Source organism: Anneissia japonica, unplaced genomic scaffold (assembly GCF_011630105.1).
Source record: "Anneissia japonica isolate Jap-2015-1 unplaced genomic scaffold, ASM1163010v1 scaffold1511_len2985839_cov193, whole genome shotgun sequence".
NCBI lineage: Eukaryota > Metazoa > Echinodermata > Crinoidea > Comatulida > Comatulidae > Anneissia > Anneissia japonica.
The window spans coordinates 1,293,447-1,312,052 of NW_022685291.1; the positions used below are offsets into that span (position 1 = coordinate 1,293,447).

At 32.3% G+C, this 18,606-nt stretch overlaps 1 protein-coding gene across 3 annotated transcripts in view; it reads left to right on the forward strand.

Annotated features, from left to right (window-relative positions):
• Positions 1-18,606, forward strand: part of LOC117110311 (E3 ubiquitin-protein ligase NEDD4-like) — a 33,850-nt gene that overhangs the window by 814 nt on the left and 14,430 nt on the right. For all 3 annotated transcript variants that reach the window (XM_033252985.1, XM_033252976.1, XM_033252993.1), the window contains exons 2-10: positions 2,720-2,808; positions 6,214-6,298; positions 7,592-7,630; positions 10,429-10,482; positions 11,158-11,264; positions 12,428-12,515; positions 14,177-14,346; positions 15,149-15,317; positions 15,963-16,109. In XM_033252985.1, coding sequence (XP_033108876.1) covers positions 2,720-2,808; positions 6,214-6,298; positions 7,592-7,630; positions 10,429-10,482; positions 11,158-11,264; positions 12,428-12,515; positions 14,177-14,346; positions 15,149-15,317; positions 15,963-16,109 — 948 coding nt within the window. The remainder of the gene's footprint in view (positions 1-2,719; positions 2,809-6,213; positions 6,299-7,591; positions 7,631-10,428; positions 10,483-11,157; positions 11,265-12,427; positions 12,516-14,176; positions 14,347-15,148; positions 15,318-15,962; positions 16,110-18,606) is intronic.

Below are 18,606 nucleotides of genomic sequence, written 5' to 3' on the forward strand. Positions count from 1 at the left end.
GGTATTAACCTTTTTAAGCTGGGGCCAGTTCCAATCTGTTGAGACCAGCAGCAGACCGACAAATATTGTGTACTTTACAATTTTTTCCACTATCAGCCACACCCATTCTATTTACAGCCAGTGGATTGGAAATAGAAGGTGTACTTTCATATATATGTGCAAAATACCACCTCAGCCCTACGACTGGGGTAAGAAAATTTATAATTATGGCACCTCTCAATTGTCGAAAATGGCATTCTCAGACTTACATTTGAATACAATTTTCTTTTCTTCTTTTTTATTTTATAATAATAAAAAAAAAAAAATGCATGCACTTCAGGTTCTCCTAACCCTAGCACAAAAAATCATGTAAGAATTTAAAAAAAAATTCCAATTCAAGAAATTTTCTGACGAGAAGTTGGATACCCCCGAAAAGGGCCCGCATTTACCTCTGCCCCACCATGATCGTTAGACATTGCATCGTATCAGCACTCCCCCCCACACTAAATCTATTATCCCCATCAGTCTCCCCCTCCCTATATCAATACTGTACGCTGCTAGATACAGTGAGCTATACTCAGAAAGCCAGACTCTAGATCGAGTAATGCTGTTTTATTAACTTAACAGAAAAACTTTCTCTAAAATTGGCTGGAAAAATGATTTTTAGCAATGTGGCGTCGGCCAGATGAAAATCTTTGGCGGGCCAGAGTTGGCCCGCGGGCCAGGGGTTGAATACCAGGTCTATCGATCTTCCTCCAGTTTAAGACCATTTTTGGGATCATTTCATGGTCTGGTCTTTAGTTGCTTTTCTCTTCAATTTCAAAAAAAATTTTATTGGAAAGATAAAAGGTAGGGGTTCATTTTGGGCCGGGCTGACGAAAGGTGAACTTCAATTAGAGGTGGTTGTTAATTGGAAGTGCCTTTTTAATTAGAGGTAGACAAGTATTATGTTTTTAAAACTTTTGCAATGTATTCATTTGAAATTATAAACGACTGTTCTTTATAGTGTTGATAGGATAAGCACATACACAGTACCCCAACAATGAATTATGAGTTCCATTTTTTAATTAAAAGAACTGTGATGGAAAATGTTTAAATAGTAAATAATATCAGCAGTTTCTAGTTTTGCTTTAAGGTTATGTGAAATGAGAATGGAAAACAGGAATTGTAATTGAAACACTATGGGTGTGTATAGCTACTAGTTAAAAGAAAACATCTATAGGAATGGTTCTTTCAAAGAATAATTTTCTGTTGCTATGAAAATTGGCTGATAAAAAAACCTAATTCATTTATCATGTTGAAGTAACCGTTCTTTGGCATGAAATCATTTTGTTGTATGTACTAGCACGTCAAGAATGATTTCTCAGGGCATAGTTTTTAGTTATAAGGATAAAATAACTGTTTCTATCTTGATTTTCAGTAGAAAGAACCATACCTTATGGTAGTGAAACTGTTTATCACAATTATTTTGCTATCTTATTCTTACAACTTCCTCACTTGATTCCAAAAAGCATTTATCTAGTTACCCATGACCTATTACCTTTTGCCAGTTCCTAGGCTGTGACTAATCTCATCATAATAAGACAAGAATATGAAATTGATTAAGTCCCCAAATTTTAAATTTGTTAGAATGAATTGTACAGTATCTTTATATGATTACATTTGTATCTAAATTTTGCATGGACAAATCTTAGGATAAAGAATAAAGTATGAGTATATTCACTGTCTATACCTAAAAACATTAACCATAACATTACGTTGTTTACTTTTGCAATTTGGATAGCTTTCAATTTAATTGTAGAACGAGAATGTATCTCTCTAATTAATGATGTATTAATAATAGTTAATACCTATTCCTATATTACCGTATTCGAATAAACGCCCTGTTTGTTGTTGAGAAGTGTTTTGAGGGGGCGTTTATTCGAGAAAGGAATTTATTTTTTGTATATACTGTATATATACTCAAATAAATGCCCCTTAATTTCACTCTAAATGTGGAACTACAGTACAAACCATTTCTGTCAACATGTGTTACAGTATTGTGTAAACATAAAAAGATTATTTAAAAAGATAAATCCTAACCTGGTTAGATAAATATGTTATTCTACTGGAGTAGAACTATATAGAATGTGTTCAGAATGATGTTGCTTCCATTAGTTCTATTTACAGTCATTTAGGGGGAGAATTTATTTGCAGAAAAAATAAACGTTATTCTAATTTAGAGCAAAATAAGACTGTGGAAACCCCGGTCTCAAACTTGGTCTTTTAATTGGAGGAAGACCTGTAGCTAAGAGTTCAGTTGCACATTGAAGCGCTTTATATTTTTTTTTCTTCCGATATGTTATAGGCTCCCTATTTTTATGTTTGTGAACACTGTGGTGGAATTTAAAAGTTGGTGAAGGTCTTCTTATGTACAATAAACTCCTTTTTTTTTAAATAGAAATATAATTCTCAGCTTATTTACTAGGTTCCTCATGGAAGTTTGTAACTCCCATTTTCACTGATTATGGAGTACCCATTATATTTTATAATTAGTTTTATTCTAAGCATAAGGTTTTGCACACTTTTTAAAATTGAACATTGGAGGATTAATGCCAAATTTTTGATATAATATTGTAAATGTCCCTTTACTGAACTGTTCTATTCTTTGTCATTAATTTTATGAGGATAGATACAAAGATTAAAAGATTTAAGTTTCTTTAAATTCATTTTCATGTTACATAATCTTTATATTTTTCAGCCAGCAGAACCGGAAGGGGACGTGTCTATTCTGAAGGTCAGAATTAAAGAGGGAATTGGTCTTGCTAAGAAGGATATCTTTGGAGCAAGGTACTGAGGCCTATTGACTCCTTATCTTAAATTGGTTTTACAATTTAAGTAAAAATTTATGACTGATGAAATTAAACATTTCTTCTTCATACCATATAGAGTAAATTAAATAAAATGAAATGGAAATAAGAAAAACTTTTTCTTTGGCCTAAATAGAGCTTCTGATATTATTATTATGTTTATTTTTAAATTATTTTTAGTTATAAAATAATCTGCTTTAAAAAATGAACAGAACATTTCATCATGACTTAACAAATGAATGTCTTCATGCTATGGAGCGTGGTGAAATGACTGGTACTGTTTTCATTGATCTCAGTAAAGCATTTGACACTGTAAACCATACAATTCTCCTAGATAAACTTAGGCATATGCATATGTCTGCTTCTGTCATTATGTGGTTTACATCTTACCTAAGCGATCGACGTCAATCTGTTAATATTGGTGGGAAATTATCAAAACCTTTGCCATTAAACACTGGCGTACCACAAGGATCGATTTTGGGACCACTGTTATTTATTATTCCAGTGATCTGTCACCTTGTATGCTGTCTCTTATACACATCTAGATGTGTATAAGAGACAGGACCAAGAATGTAAAATTATCCCTTAATCAGGGGCCAAGAAAACGAAATAGGCCGTCCAAAATGGAAGCCAGTGAGAGTGGCCCTAGCCAATGGGCGGGCCACGTCCACTCGGGGCCACGTCCCCTCCCAAAGATAGGAAAACAAATAGAAAATCATGATCTTTAGAGGGCATTTAAAGGTGTTTAAATGTTGGAATTTTGTCTTCAAATGAATAGTGTTTTAGACTATTGCTGCACTGTATGGGGAAGTCGTTACATATCCCACAATGCCTTACTTAACAAATGTATAAAAGTAGCTGCTAGGATAGTTTTAAAATGTAATTTTCTTACCCCATCTGCAGATATGTTTGCACAACTCAGTTGGCTTTCGTTTTCCGAAAGGGCTACGTATAAAAAGCTATACTTGTTTATAAATGCATTAACCGATTAACACCTTTATACATGACAAACTTTTTCACATAGTATTTGCAAGCTCGTGAAAGAGACAGTCAACTATTATGAAGTTGAAGGTTCCTTTTTCGAAAAGCGAAAGTTATTCGGGGCGAATATATGATGACTTAGATATTGATTTGAGAACTGCGACTTCTCTAAACATATTTAAATACAAATTGTACGAGGCACTAATTAAGAAAATATAATCAGTGGAAATCAGTGTTTTAACTGTTTGGGCTACCCTGGGTAAATAAATGTAAATAAATAAATAATAAAATAAATCATGATTAAAAAAAAAATTTATGACAGTTCAGATTTTTTGTGATTTACATGCTATCTAATACTCAAATTGAATAGTACATGTTACCATAATAAACTTGCAGTGTGTGAATCAACATTTACAGTATTTATAATCAAAATAAATCTTTAAACTGATTATAGATTTTTTATAAATGGTTAAATATTTTCTGTTTTTTTTTTTATAATGATCTTCAATTCTAAATACAGCTTCTATATTGTACTCATTTTTTTCTTTATTCAAAACAATTCTGCTAGTAGTATTGTGACCCTATAGTGTTTGAGAAATACAATGAGATCCAGACACCATGTAAAGCTGATCGTAAAAGGGTTTTATTAGTCAAATGCGTAACCACAAGACGCAGCTCGTCTCTCTCCCTAGTCTCCTCCTATCCTATCAGGCAGCCCACAATACTATTTCGCGGGACCATCCCATAATATGTATGTTGAATATTTGAAAGGTTACAGTATTACTAATTACAATATTACCATTCATTTTGGAATGAATATTAATTCTTGTTAATGTTGAATGCATTCCAGAGAGACCATTAGGACGTCAGTTTCTTTGTTTAGCTGTCTACTTGTCCTCGATTTGTCTGAACCACATGCGTTTGTAAGAAATGAGTGATAGGGTTGACTGATAGTGACATTGAATAATTATCAAACATTGTTTGTGTCAGTGTCTTTAAAAGCTGCACTGTCTGTGTTGATCTACTTTAATAAAGTTATTATGGTCTGGTTCACACTAGATCCTTTTGATCCTGATTAAATGCTAACCGTTAACTTAACCGTTAGCACTGCGTGTGAGAACGCCCAACCAAGATAGGCCAATCAGGATCGGTTAATGGATCTCGGATATTATTTTTCTTAAGTATCCGGTCCTAAATATTTTGAATAAGTATGAAAAAGGTCCTCTGCTTCCATGACCAAATGCCCATGCTTCAGCGAAGTAAAGTCTACATAAGGGTGCAATTTTCGCTTCATTCTTTATGGTATGTACATAAGCAGCCAAACAGTATAATACAGGAAATAGCAAAGCTAACCAAGCTTGGCTCCTCTTAACTACAAACAGTCATAAAATCAAAATCATTAACACACTTAAATATCATAATAAATGTAAAAACTGGTCAACCATGTTTAACCATCACCTTCCTAAAAAAATCAACAATAACTGTTAATTATATAAAACGTACTAAAAATCTAAAATCTATCACAAACTTGAGAAGAATAAGAGGTAAAATTTGAGGTATGTCCTTCTATTCATGGATGTCTATGAAACAACATATTACAACACAGGCTGCAAAGGACGTACAGCGTTTAGTAATTTGTTTTCACATGCGGTTTGTAGACTCGCACTTAAATACTGACGTTAATGACTCCCTTTTTAGTTAAAAGTACATCATCATCATTTTAAGCTACAGTATCAAGATCGATAATTTCATGTCTGAAGATGAAGCTGACCTTGGAAGTATCTATCACGAAAAATGCTAACCGTTAGTAACGGTTAGCGTTAGTGTGTGAGCGTAGCTATAACTAATAATTCAATAGTGATGTCATCATTTTACCTTCCATGTACAGTAATTTTCCTATTTCCGGTACGAGTATTTTTCTGCATGTTTGCAAAAATCACAAACAAAACTGGTTACTGTACCTTGTTATTGTGAAGAATATTTCATTGTTAGGCCAAGCCAAAAGCCTTTATGCCAATTTCTTCAGGGAAAAATTCTTCTTGGATTTTGTTTTTCTAACAGCACCCTCAATACATGACAATCTGCTTTCGATTGAAAATTAGATGAGGAAAATATTTTAATTGCCAGTTAACGCATACAATGTACTGTAAAATAACAGCTTCATATTCTATCCATAGATACTTAAATCGTCTGGTACATATGATTTTCTTAATATAATCTGTAAATCTGCAATTTACTGAATTGTTTTTTATCAGTCTTATTAGAATTTGATCAAACTATTATGGACGAATACTCAGAATGATCAGATGTCTTTCTATACATCTCCATCCCATTTTTTAGGAGTTGAATGTCTATCCCTTTACTCTATCAGATCTAATACAAATTTTAAAAATTATATTTACAGTGATCCTTATGTCAAAGCAACGCTTATTAAGGGGGGAGGGAGTTCTGATGAGCTGATGTCTGTACAGACGAAGACCAGGAAGAAGGTAGAGTCAAACTACTTTAATCTATCAGTTGAAAATATTTTAATAAAAATGTCTTGTTTATCATTTGTATTGAGTGAAAATTAATCCATCTGTTAAATTAAAAGATCCTGAGTTCTCTAACCTATGTTTGGCAGTGATACTTCCCATAGCATAAATCACATTCAGCCATGTTGTCTATAGCTATGTCCACACTATCACATTTTTATATGACATTTGTGTGATGTACCCATATATGGACATGATGATATCATATTATATCCAAATATGGGCATAACATTTATTTGTCACATAAAATTTAATAGTATAGACAGTCCTCAATAAAGGAATGAAATGACAATCTTTATCATGGTACTAGAGGTGGCATCAGTTTTTTTTTTTTTTTTTTTATGCAAGCAAAAATCTTTGGCTGGTGATATAAAAAGGATCCTGGGCTTATTCTACAGTAGTAAATCCAATGTTTTACTGTTGGTTATTAATAGATGTGAGCCATTCGTTCTCATGCAGAGTATTGAACGTTGTTGATTAAGAGTTCAATTTCCACTGTTGACAGCTAACCTATGTTGTGACCTTCAAATTTATAGTCAAGAAAATTTACAGTATATCTAATTATATGAGCATTAGTTTTACCTCACTGAAATGTAAACATAATCTATCACAACATTGTGTTGCACACACATTTTCATGAATCGATCCATTTTCAGATGTATTTCATCTTCAGAACTGTGTGTTTATAGATTGGCGGCTCTAGGATATATTTTCTGGGGAGAAGGAAAGAGGGGGTGGGGTGCTAAGCTGTCCTTTCCCCTGGCGCTGCCACTGTGTTTATAGTATATCTTACAACCATACTTGCATGTCTGGTCCCATTGGCATTCCAATGTGCATTATTCATATATTTGCACATATGCGCAATACATCATAACCCTAATGGCAAATTTAAATAAAGTTTAAAATGTGTATTTTTCTGAGATGACAATTGAAGAAAATCAACAGTTGTTTATAAACAGTTGTTAGCTGAATTGTTACAAATTAAGTAGAAATTTCATCAAAAACGCTTTCTTATACTAGTAAGTTGACCATAGTCTATTATGAATATTATTTAAGCCATAAACCACACTTTTAGACTTATGATATTTACTCATGCATAGATTTGCAACTCATTTAAATATGACTGTTTTCAAATGAGACTGAGCAAATATTTGACAACTACTTCTTCAAATTTTAGGGATGTACCTTCTCACAAAAAATATGCAGTTTCTGAGTTGGTTAGTATAACATTTCCATTATTCTCCACAGACTCTGAATCCAAAATGGAATGAAGAATTCACTTTTACGGTAAGTCAAACACTAACACATATTGTCTTTTGAATTAGGACGTGGTAGTTAGTACAACATTCGAAGTTGATACAGTACTATTCAAATGACCGTATTTATTTACAGGACAACATTCGTTGAGAGCTGTGTTACACGATGTACAGTCATGTCCTTTATTCTAATACTGTATTTACTTTTCTTTGATTATTTAATAGTTTAACAGTGTTAATGGCTATCTTGATAATATATATATCTGTCTCTTATACACATCTAGATGTGTATAAGAGACAGACTACACATAGATAATATACCTGTAATATGAGGTGTATGTACCCACTCATATGGACGCAGGATGACCTTGAAAATCACTAAAAAATATATTGCTTTGACCATTAATTTGTTATTACCTTAACTTAAATATAAAATTATGAAATTTTAGTATAATATTTATTGGATAACACTTTTATAACAGTGGCACTTGTTAGACAATACCAAACGGTGAATTAAAAAAAAAAATAAAAAAAAATAATTGATGTACGGTGTGTATGATAATTATTGATTTAATCTCAGGTAGTAACCTTTGACCACAAGGTGAGAAGTAAAGCTAGGAATTAATTAAGCTCCACACCTGGACTTGTGGTCATTCATGAGTACATTTGAGGATTGTGTGAAATATGATTCATAATAATAATAATAATAATGTACTATAATATTGCACATGCACAAGAAATCTGTCACAAGGTTCTATGCCCTGGCCACTGAATATCAAAATACTTTGTATTTTTTAAAGCTCAGTTCATACTATCAAATTTTATGTGACAAATTTGTGTGATGTGCCCATATATGGGCACGATGATGTCATACTACACCTAACTATGGCATATCACATTTATTTGTCACGAACAAATTGCTAAGGTATGGGTAGAGTTTTAACTCAACTGTAGGGAGTATTACAGTTACATTCATTCTTATTCTAATAATATTAAAATATTATTTTAATTCTTTTATTACCAAACAAGAACATAACTATGACAATTATACAGAAAATGAAAAACAAGACTACTGAGCTGATTGGCAGGGACACTAAAGTGAACTAAATCACTATAAAAAAAAAGTTTTTGTCTCTCATAAACCCTATTATAATATAGAACATTCACATCATAAAATACTAGGTACAGACTATTTTTATTATTAATTAGGCAAGACTTCTTTATACCTTGTTTACCAAACCTGCCACCCAACAATAATGATGATTTTGAAAAAAAAAAAAAATTTTCTTTTTCGCTAATTGGCGCACCCGCCATTATGAAAAATGGAAATTTCAGAAAAAAATAAAAATGTTTTCTTTATATTTATTACACCCGCAGCTCCCTTGAAGTCTCCAAAAATAAGATATGCATATTTCTACCTAATTAAATCAATTTAAAGCATTTAAGCATCCCATTACTACACTGTTTACATTCAACAATAACATTTTTTTTTCCTCCATCTGGATGTTTTCGGAAAAATTATAGAAAACAAAATTTAAAAAAAAAATTTCCCCCCCCCCCCTGACGATGTTTGCGAAACAAGGAATAAAAAAGGTCTCGCCTTAGTGACATGTAGATAACCTGCCAAGATGATTGTTTTTATTTTCACTCTTCTGTGTTTCCTAATATGGTGTAAGGTGCAATATAAGTTGGACGCAGGGTTCCCGGAACGCCGCCGTCAGCGGCGAGTGCGAAGCACAACTCAGGGTCAAAAGTGGAACGTGAAATTTGGATATGGTTTTGTAGTCAGATTTGCGAGAAAAACTTCAGCTACCCGTATTTCTCGACTGAGACGTTGTAATTTGTATGGCAAGGAGATTGAGCAACCCTTCATTCATATTAAGGGAATTTACGCCCAGAAACTTTGTAGTTATTAATATTTTGGTTATATTAGAAAATATTTATTTTTTGGTGACATCACACTCACATTAGTTAGCATGCATACGTCATAAGCTAGATACGTCGCCCTTTCCTGGTAAGGCAAACTTTCCCGGCGTGCTTTTTTCATGGATAAACAAACACCACTGCTTTGCACGTGGATGCCTTGCCCAAGCCAGGGCTACAAGAGCCGCATTGTTAGCATTGTATAATACATAAATAATTAAAGGTACCTCTGCAAATGAATTATTCTTAGTTATTTTTTTTTTCTTATTTTAATTTATTTCTTCCGAAAGTGTACTTTCTATCACATATAATTTCACTGTCTTAGTTAGGCCTAGTCTTATGCCTCATCGTCCCCCGCTACACAGTACATCAGCAGCCCCTCCCCATACAGTACAGACGTTTGCTAGGTAACAACGTGATTGCACCTTCCTTCCCAGGTGTTGATGTAACATTGACATAATTGTTAGCTAACCAGATGTGTGTATTTCTTTGTGAAAATGAGTACCGCGGCGTACTCATTTTCACAAAGCATTTGCATCCCCTCTTGGAAAGAGGGATTTGAAATAATTGTCTCCATATCTTCGCTAATTAAATTAATCACCGTAATTTAGCTTACACTTATGAATTTAGGGAGCACTTAAATGTGAAATAATCATTTCACTACCGACAAACTCCGAAATTTATTTATTCATTAGGCCTACATAATAGTTTCATATTGCTCTACTATTAATACTCCAACATCACTGGCGCATGGTAACAACCAACTGAATGCAGAACTTTTCTGGTCACACATTACTCTCCATAACACAGCACCCCCTAGTTCCATCACCTCTGGATTTTTCTGTATTGTAAAGCTGTAATAGTGTAAAAATATTCATTTGCTTGTTTTATGAATTTACTTTTTAGGTGAATCCAAGAAACAACCGACTGCTTTTTGAAGTGTTTGATGAAAACAAAGTTGTAAGTTTCATTAAAATTTGATTGTTTTACACAGTTACAGTAATACTTGCATTACTAGTAAATTATGTGTTCTCTCTAAAATTACTCAATCCCCTGACCATTCCCTTACATTCATGTTTTCCACATCAACGATCTTTCCCCATCATGTTACGTAATTTTGAACCTACTACCTTCCTGCCCTAACATGCTTGAACTTTTGATTTCATGATTTTTTCCCCCTTTGCTCTTAGCCTTTCATACAACCTCACTCTCAATCTCACCACATACTCACCCGATTTTCTTATGTAGGCATTATATTTAAGCTAAAAATTACCCCTTCATTGTATTCATAGTTATTGTGTATTTGACGGGATATAGCTTTTGATGGCTGATGTTGCAATAAAATTGAATTGAATATATCCTAATATAATATATATACTTACTTTATAATCATCCTATCATAATTATAGGCCTTTATATTCATTTGTGTATTTGTTGTACTTTTTGCTTGCAATTAGATTTAATTACTTTTCGTTTCTGTTTCATTATTTTTTTTTTTTTTATGTACCATTAGGTATTACGTGCCACTATTGCGAAAGTGATAAATGAATATTGTATTGTGTTGTACACACAGCTTTTGTTTATGCTAACTAAATTAATATAAAATACTGTATTACATGATTATGTTGTTTTTAGACAAGAGATGATTTCTTGGGACAAGTTCAAATTCCTCTCTACACAGTACAACCTCAGAATGCCAACACCTGGAACAACCACAAAGATTATATACTTAGACCACGAAGGTGAGTTGTTTGAACAACATGCAATTTTTACCAGAGTTGATTGAGTTTGCATGTTTGTGTAAATGTGGAGGATAATCGGTTGATTTTAATTCATTAATCTAGTTTTACACAATTTCTATTGGAGTTTTTCACTTCAGCGAAATCAGTACTTCGAACTGTTTGTTCTTTTTGCGAAGGGAAAAATGCGCAACCAATCAGAGCTCAGGAAGCGAACCAAAGCTTTTAATTTGTGCGAATAAATTTGCCTAGGGGAAAACTGGCTTTAGGTTCATTCTTTGATGATCCAATTAATATTAGAAATATTAAGAAACATAATCAATCCAAATATTAGATATTGCATCCAGATTAATTTTTTAAATAATCATTTTTGTTGAGGATATGACTCCTTAAGGCCACAACCTCTACTATGTTCTTTAAACACAAAGTTAAAGAATATTTTATGAATGCGGTGTAAAATGTAAGTCTATTTCATTATCTTCAAATGATAATAGTGGTGATAATAATAATGATAATAATTATTGTTTATTATTATTGTTATTGTTATTATTAAAAATGCAATATATATTTATTTGTTAAATTATATTTAATTTTGATTAATGATGTCTAAACTGTCTCTGTTAAATCGTCAAAAGGACTTTAATAGATAGAAATATTTTTCACTAATTATGTGAAACTTTATCTAATTATCCTTGGTTCATTTCGTTCTCTTGTTTCCGTTGCGTGACGTCATCTGTTTTTATGATAATTTTTTTTGTTGTATTTTGAGATTGTTTTTCGTTTGCATTTTATTGTACTGTATTTGAACCAAATAAATTCAATCAATCAATCATAGTGGGAACATTTACAAGTGTATTGAGAAACATGAAGAAGTGCCTTTGGCTACACCTCAAACAACCATGCTTTTTATTTTAGTTTTTTTTCTAGCTCACCTTAGTAGCTTTACAGTGCATTTAAAAAAAAAAACTGTAGTTGCCTTGAGTTGATTATTGCAATTGAATTTCTCTTTGGTCATCTTCCATATGTCTGTACTTGTAAGGTCTATGCAATGCTACATTTCATCAAGCTTTACCATTATATAACAATTACTCACCTATGGATATACTGTAGCACTGTCTTCTTTATTAAGTACTTATTACGATCCTCATCCTAGATTTCTTTTATAGTGCTAGGTCAAGGGTCAAAGGTTTCTTGCGTATGACATTAGCTTACACCGGTGGTGCTGCTTTACAAAATAGCCTTATGACTGATGAGGTAAGTGGCTCTAATCTGTAATATATTTCTTTATTTCATTTACATATTCTCTACATTTTGATGGATTGCTAAGCTCTCTTTTACATTGGCCATTTTTGCAGGATCAATCATGTACATATAAAATTCTTGTTTTCTCTCTAGAGAATTATTGTAGCCCTTGCATTTAATTCAGCACAGATAAAATGCCTTTATGATGAGTATTTGCCGTTTTTTAAATTATTATTTTCTTCCAAATTCTTTTATGTTGAGAGTTAAACTATATAGTATATTCATACGTGGTTGCATAATACAGTATTAATAGTATAGCCAACCCAATTGATTATAATTTTCCATTGAAGTAGTCTTCAAATGTAAAGTAAGATAAAATATAATCTTGGATTTATAAATTGTGTTTAGCAGTATACATACATAAAGATATTAAAATGAGAGAACAAGCCATAATATGGTGAAGCATACATGTTAATTAGAATAACTAAAATGCTTGAAATAATAAACTGGTGAGATATATACAATTTCACAATGTATAACCATATATAAAGCATGAAAAATACCATAGACAACAGACTATTTAATATTTTTTTTGTGTAAGGATAATAACATTCATTGAAGACTAGATTAGATAATCATTTTTCAAGAATGTCTTTTGTTGCACAAACACTCATTTTGTTCTATTTATAGCACAGATCCCAAAGAATACTATTTTGCTATAATAATAATAATAATAATAATAATAATAATAATAATAATAATAATAAAAGAAGAGGATAAGGCGGGATTTTTTTTATACCTTTCTTCGCCAAACTTCTTTTATTGAAGATTGTCAGAGGAGGGCGGGAAAAAATATTTAAATAAAATTTAGTTTTCTTATGTTTTCTTACTAAGCAACTCATTTTGCTAAAAACATCCAGATGGAGGATAAAATAAAAATAAAATTTTATTGTTGAATGTAAACAGTATAGTAATGAGATGTTTAAATGCTTTTAGGAAGAAATATACATATCTTACTTTTGGAGATTTTAAGGCAGCGGCAGGCCTAATACAAATAAAGAAAATCCTTTTTTTTCCCCCTGAAATTTCAATTTTTTTTTTGTGATGGCAAGTGCACTAATTGGACAAAAATTCAATTATATTTTTTATTTGATTGTTGATACGACATACCACTTTATGTACAAGTATATGCCAATGCATAATGGGAATCCTTAAATTCTTAAGTATTTATAGAAAGTACTTAAGTGTACACAAAAATCACTTGACATTTAGTAGAACACAGAATGCAATGAGCTGGTGTTTTGGTAGGTATTTAGTGACTTCATAGCTTAATTGCATATTCTGGTACACTGTAAGCTAAGGCAAATAATATGTTTAATTAAAATATATGCAATTTGCTTCTCACAATTTTAAAATGTAAAGTAAATTCATTAAAGGCAAGCAAAAAAAAAAAAAGAAGAAGAAAAAATATTTTGCTTGTATGATAACTTTTTCGTGTTGATGTTGAATTGTAAGTGTATTTATTATGATAATAAATAATAAATTTGTGAGAAAAACGTATTGTCTCCATTGGGATTTGAACCCAAAACTTATATTACCATTACCATTTGGAAAGTAAGTATATTTAGATAAATATCTTTCTCATTTCACCTAAACTTTCTTTTTATATCAAGCCTGACTGGGAATTGGTGGAATCAGAAAACTTAACAAACACACCTTCGACGTCTCGGCAAGAAGAGGGTCCTCCATTACCTCAGGGGTGGGAAGAGAGAACCGATGCCAACGGAAGGGTGTTCTACATATGCCACACGACAAGAACAACACAATGGCATAGACCAACAGAGTAAGCATACCATGCACCTTTATATACTCTCAAACTTAACACATATGCCAGAAACACGCAAGTTTACATTTACAATTCCACACACAGCTATGTTTCTCTGCAAATAGCCGTTGCTTTGTGGATTGAAAGGTCAACTGATTAATCTCAGATAAGATAGTATAATATAATACATACTCCAAGTATCGAAATGCACGCCATCATGTCGGGATTCAGTATTTCGACATTAATTATGTCATCATCAGGAATTAATAATTAATTTCTGATGATGACATAATTAATGTTGAAATATTGAATCCTGACACAATGGCGTGCATTTCGATACTTGGAGTATGTATTATACTATCTTAACTGCAATTAATTAGTGGACCCTTTGGTTTATAGTATAATACATACTCCAAGTATCGAAATGCACGACACGATGGTGTGCATTTCTATACTTGGAGTATGTATTATACTATCTTTGTGGATCCTTAAGCAAAGATATTCAAGAGGCAGGACTTTATGAAATGATCAATTCAAACTGCAGTCAGAACCTGAAGAATAAACAGGTGGTGAGGTGTGGGGAGGAATGTGTAGATTTTTAAAGCTTTTGAGCCTAGCAGACAGCATTTCTTGCAAAGCTGTCGATTACAGATCTTGTTTTTTTTAAAATTGGTTTTAGACCAAAGGCCAAGGATGTGCCAAGCAGCGAACTTAATCACTAATCAAAAGTTGGCATATCCCTACACAAGACAAACAGAAACACAAGATACTCTACATAAACTAAGTCTGAGTTGTTATTGTCACTACATTTTGATTGCAGGGCTACTCCCGATGTACCCCAGAGATCTGGATCTCAGTATGACAGAGCACGTGCTAATTACCAGGCAAGAAGGCATTTAAGCCAGGAAGATTCTGTCGATGGTGCTTCTCCTTCAAGAAGTCTTCCTAAAAACATGGCCTTACCACTTGAACCCATCCCATTCCCTACGGTATGATTGTTATTATTTTTATATAATATTTCCTGTCACAGTATCATTGTATTATATATTCATGCCTGTATACACCCTAGTATCCTCTTGAGCATAAGAAAAATCACTAATAAAGAATAATCCTTTACTTTCTAATGTCATTCAAATTGGTTACCTTCACTTTTTCAATAGTAGCCATTTGTTTACAGTCAATGGTTTAAAATTATTAATTTTTAATGTATTTCCCACCCGACTTACTTGCTCCCAAAATCTTTCTGTAACATGAATTTGCTTTTTATGAGTGACCCAGATCAGAAACAATGAAAACCTAGCACTTAATAGAAGCAATGTAAATGGCTTTTAAACATAGACATCTCAAAAGTTGATTGTACTTGCAAACTCAGTGTTGTGGTGTGAGTACCTGCATCCTGAAAAAAAAAATGCTTGTACCTCTGATTATGAAAGTTGTCTTGATAAAATGCTTCCTGCACCAAATCTGTATGTTATATATAGCCCAAGAGTTTGTATTTTTGAATTTTATTACCCAAAAATACCTCCAGTCTCACACTTTTTCCAGCCCTGGATACCTGTGTCAAGTATATATGACAGTGGCAGACTGTTTTTGTTACCTTCTTTGCTGTATGTTTTTGAATTTTACTCTTCAAGGTAAATGCTGAGACGCCAACTCACCAACCACATGATGCACCAGCAGACGACCCTCTAGGACCTCTTCCTCCCGGTTGGCAGATGCAGAAAGCACCTAGCACTGGTCGCTGGTTTTTTATCAACCATAACACACGCAAGACATCTTGGGTGAGACTGCCATTATATACTGTTTTTAAGGAAATGATAATTACAAATACTTATTAACTCTTAGAGAATATTCATGTGATTAATTTAATGATAATACTAATGATAACATTTACATTTATATTTTGAAATGGAAAACTTGATCACATGTACAGGTGATTTTTTCGAGGCTATTTATAAGTTTAAAGAAAGTTCATGAAAAATCATGTAAAATATGTTTAAAAAAAAGCTACAATAAACAGTTGTTATGAAAAATAATCAAAGTCTTGTTTGATGATACTGTCTCTTATACACATCAGATATGAAAATTTAGATATGATCAGTATTCATTTTAACACTACACATTTGTACAGTAATTAGATTTCCTGAGGGATGGTGTTCTCTAGGAAGTTTTAGACATCAGGAAGCCACAATTAACAAGATAGACACTAAAGATAAAGTCCAAAAAACTTTAAAATTCTACATAATGCATGACATATCCTAAATCTTTTGAGTAGTGAAATTGGTAGGGGGAGATACTTTCCCTGTGGTGCTGAAAGTTGAAAGCAAGCTTTTCAAAAATACATATACCCTCAAAAAATTTGGCTTAGTCTACATTGTCAAATTTTCTGTGACAAAAAAAATTTATATAGTCATGATATGTCTATATATATGGTCATGATGTGATGTCACTATGACCATATTTAATCACCTCACATGTTTTTGTCAAATAAAATATTTTAGTGTGGACATGATTAGTTGATGTTCCTAACCCTATGGTGATAAGTAATAGCTAGTGGTGTTTAAGCACTCTAAAGTGTACCATTTTTTTGTATATAATTCTTCACCACTTATTTTGTTGTGTTTTTAACTATATTCAGTATTTAAATAGAAGTTATATGTTGTATTATCATTTCTATAATGTCTAAAACCCAAATTCATTCATTTACCATGTAGTTAGGCAGTCAATTAAGACAGTTATGTACTGTAATAATGAATTAACTCTGTCTTATAGTGTACTGTCATTAAAACAGGCTAGACTTTGATTATTTAGTACGTATGTATTTATTACATCTAGGATTGATTTTTGTAATTACTCGCTTCTTTTTGGTTTGTCTTCTGGTAATTTAAGGCGTCTTTAACTTCCTCATAACTCTGCCGCCCGTGTTGTCACTATGTCTAGGAAATCACCCTGATTCTTAAAAACCTCCTCTCAGAAAAAGACTGTTGTTCAAGATCCATCTTCTGATTTTCGATTCCATTAATGGCCTTGCGTCTTTGTATCTTTCCTCCCTGGTCTATCTCTACACTAATTCTTGCCCAACCCATTCTTATTCTAACATGCTTTGTGTACCATGTCAGGCATGCCTGTACTGGTGAGCGATCTTTCTTTCTGTCAGCTCCTACACTTTAGAATTCACTACCAGCTGATCTTTGTAATATCACCTGTCCCCAGTTGTTTTTTATGAACTTAAATCTACCTGTTTTTGTACGTTTTCACTAAATCCGTTTTTCTGGTTTTTTTTATGGGATTCTCCTGTTTTGTAAATTTTTCTCTTTGGGCCAGTGGCAAGTTATTTTTAACTTAATAGGCGCTTTATAAGTTTTATTGCATTATTATTATTATTATTATTATTATTATTATTATTATTATTATTATTATTATTAATGTTATTATTATTATTATTATTATTATTATTATTATTATTATTATATAAATAGAATTTCCTTCTAATGAAATGGTCATCCATGAATTCTTCCATCTATGAATACCAAATTCTCTTTATACTGTGTGATTTTTTTCCCATAATTAATTACCTGATATATTTTTTTGTACTTTACTATTATATGCATCTAGTCAGATCAGATGAAATCCACATCCATACATTGTATTCTATTCTCAAAATGGCAGGTTCCCCATTGCTGAATGTGACTAAGATAAATACAATAAAAATGCTTGGTATGCTCTTCATAGGATATCCTGAACTTTTAGTCATAGGAATCACCCAAACCCATTACTCTTGTTTCTCAATCTAGTACCATGAACTAAATTATCTTTGATAGCACTTATACACAGCCATATGTCAAAAGATCACTGTGTCCAGTCATGCATATCATGGAGGAATTAGTTAAGAATGCTCACCAAAATCAATGAAATATAAACATTTATAAGAGGATCTGATCATTATGAAACTTTTAGAGTGAATGAATTTAGGATGTTTCATAAAAAAAAGTGAAGATGATTCACTCAAGGCATGAAGAAATAATAAAAAAAAATCAAATTCAAGCAAAATAGGTTGCTTTCCACAGAAATTGTTGTTCAGGCACAGTCTTGAGGTCATGGGTTCAAATCACGCCCTGTGCATTTTAAACATGTCCTTGAGTGAAACACTCTATATAAATTGTTCTCTGCAGAGGAGTAATGCATACTTGGTGGGTGGTATGATTGATTTGAAATTAAATTAGTCAGGTATATAATAGCTCCTTGAATAGGAATACATTCTGGTGTGTATATATATAT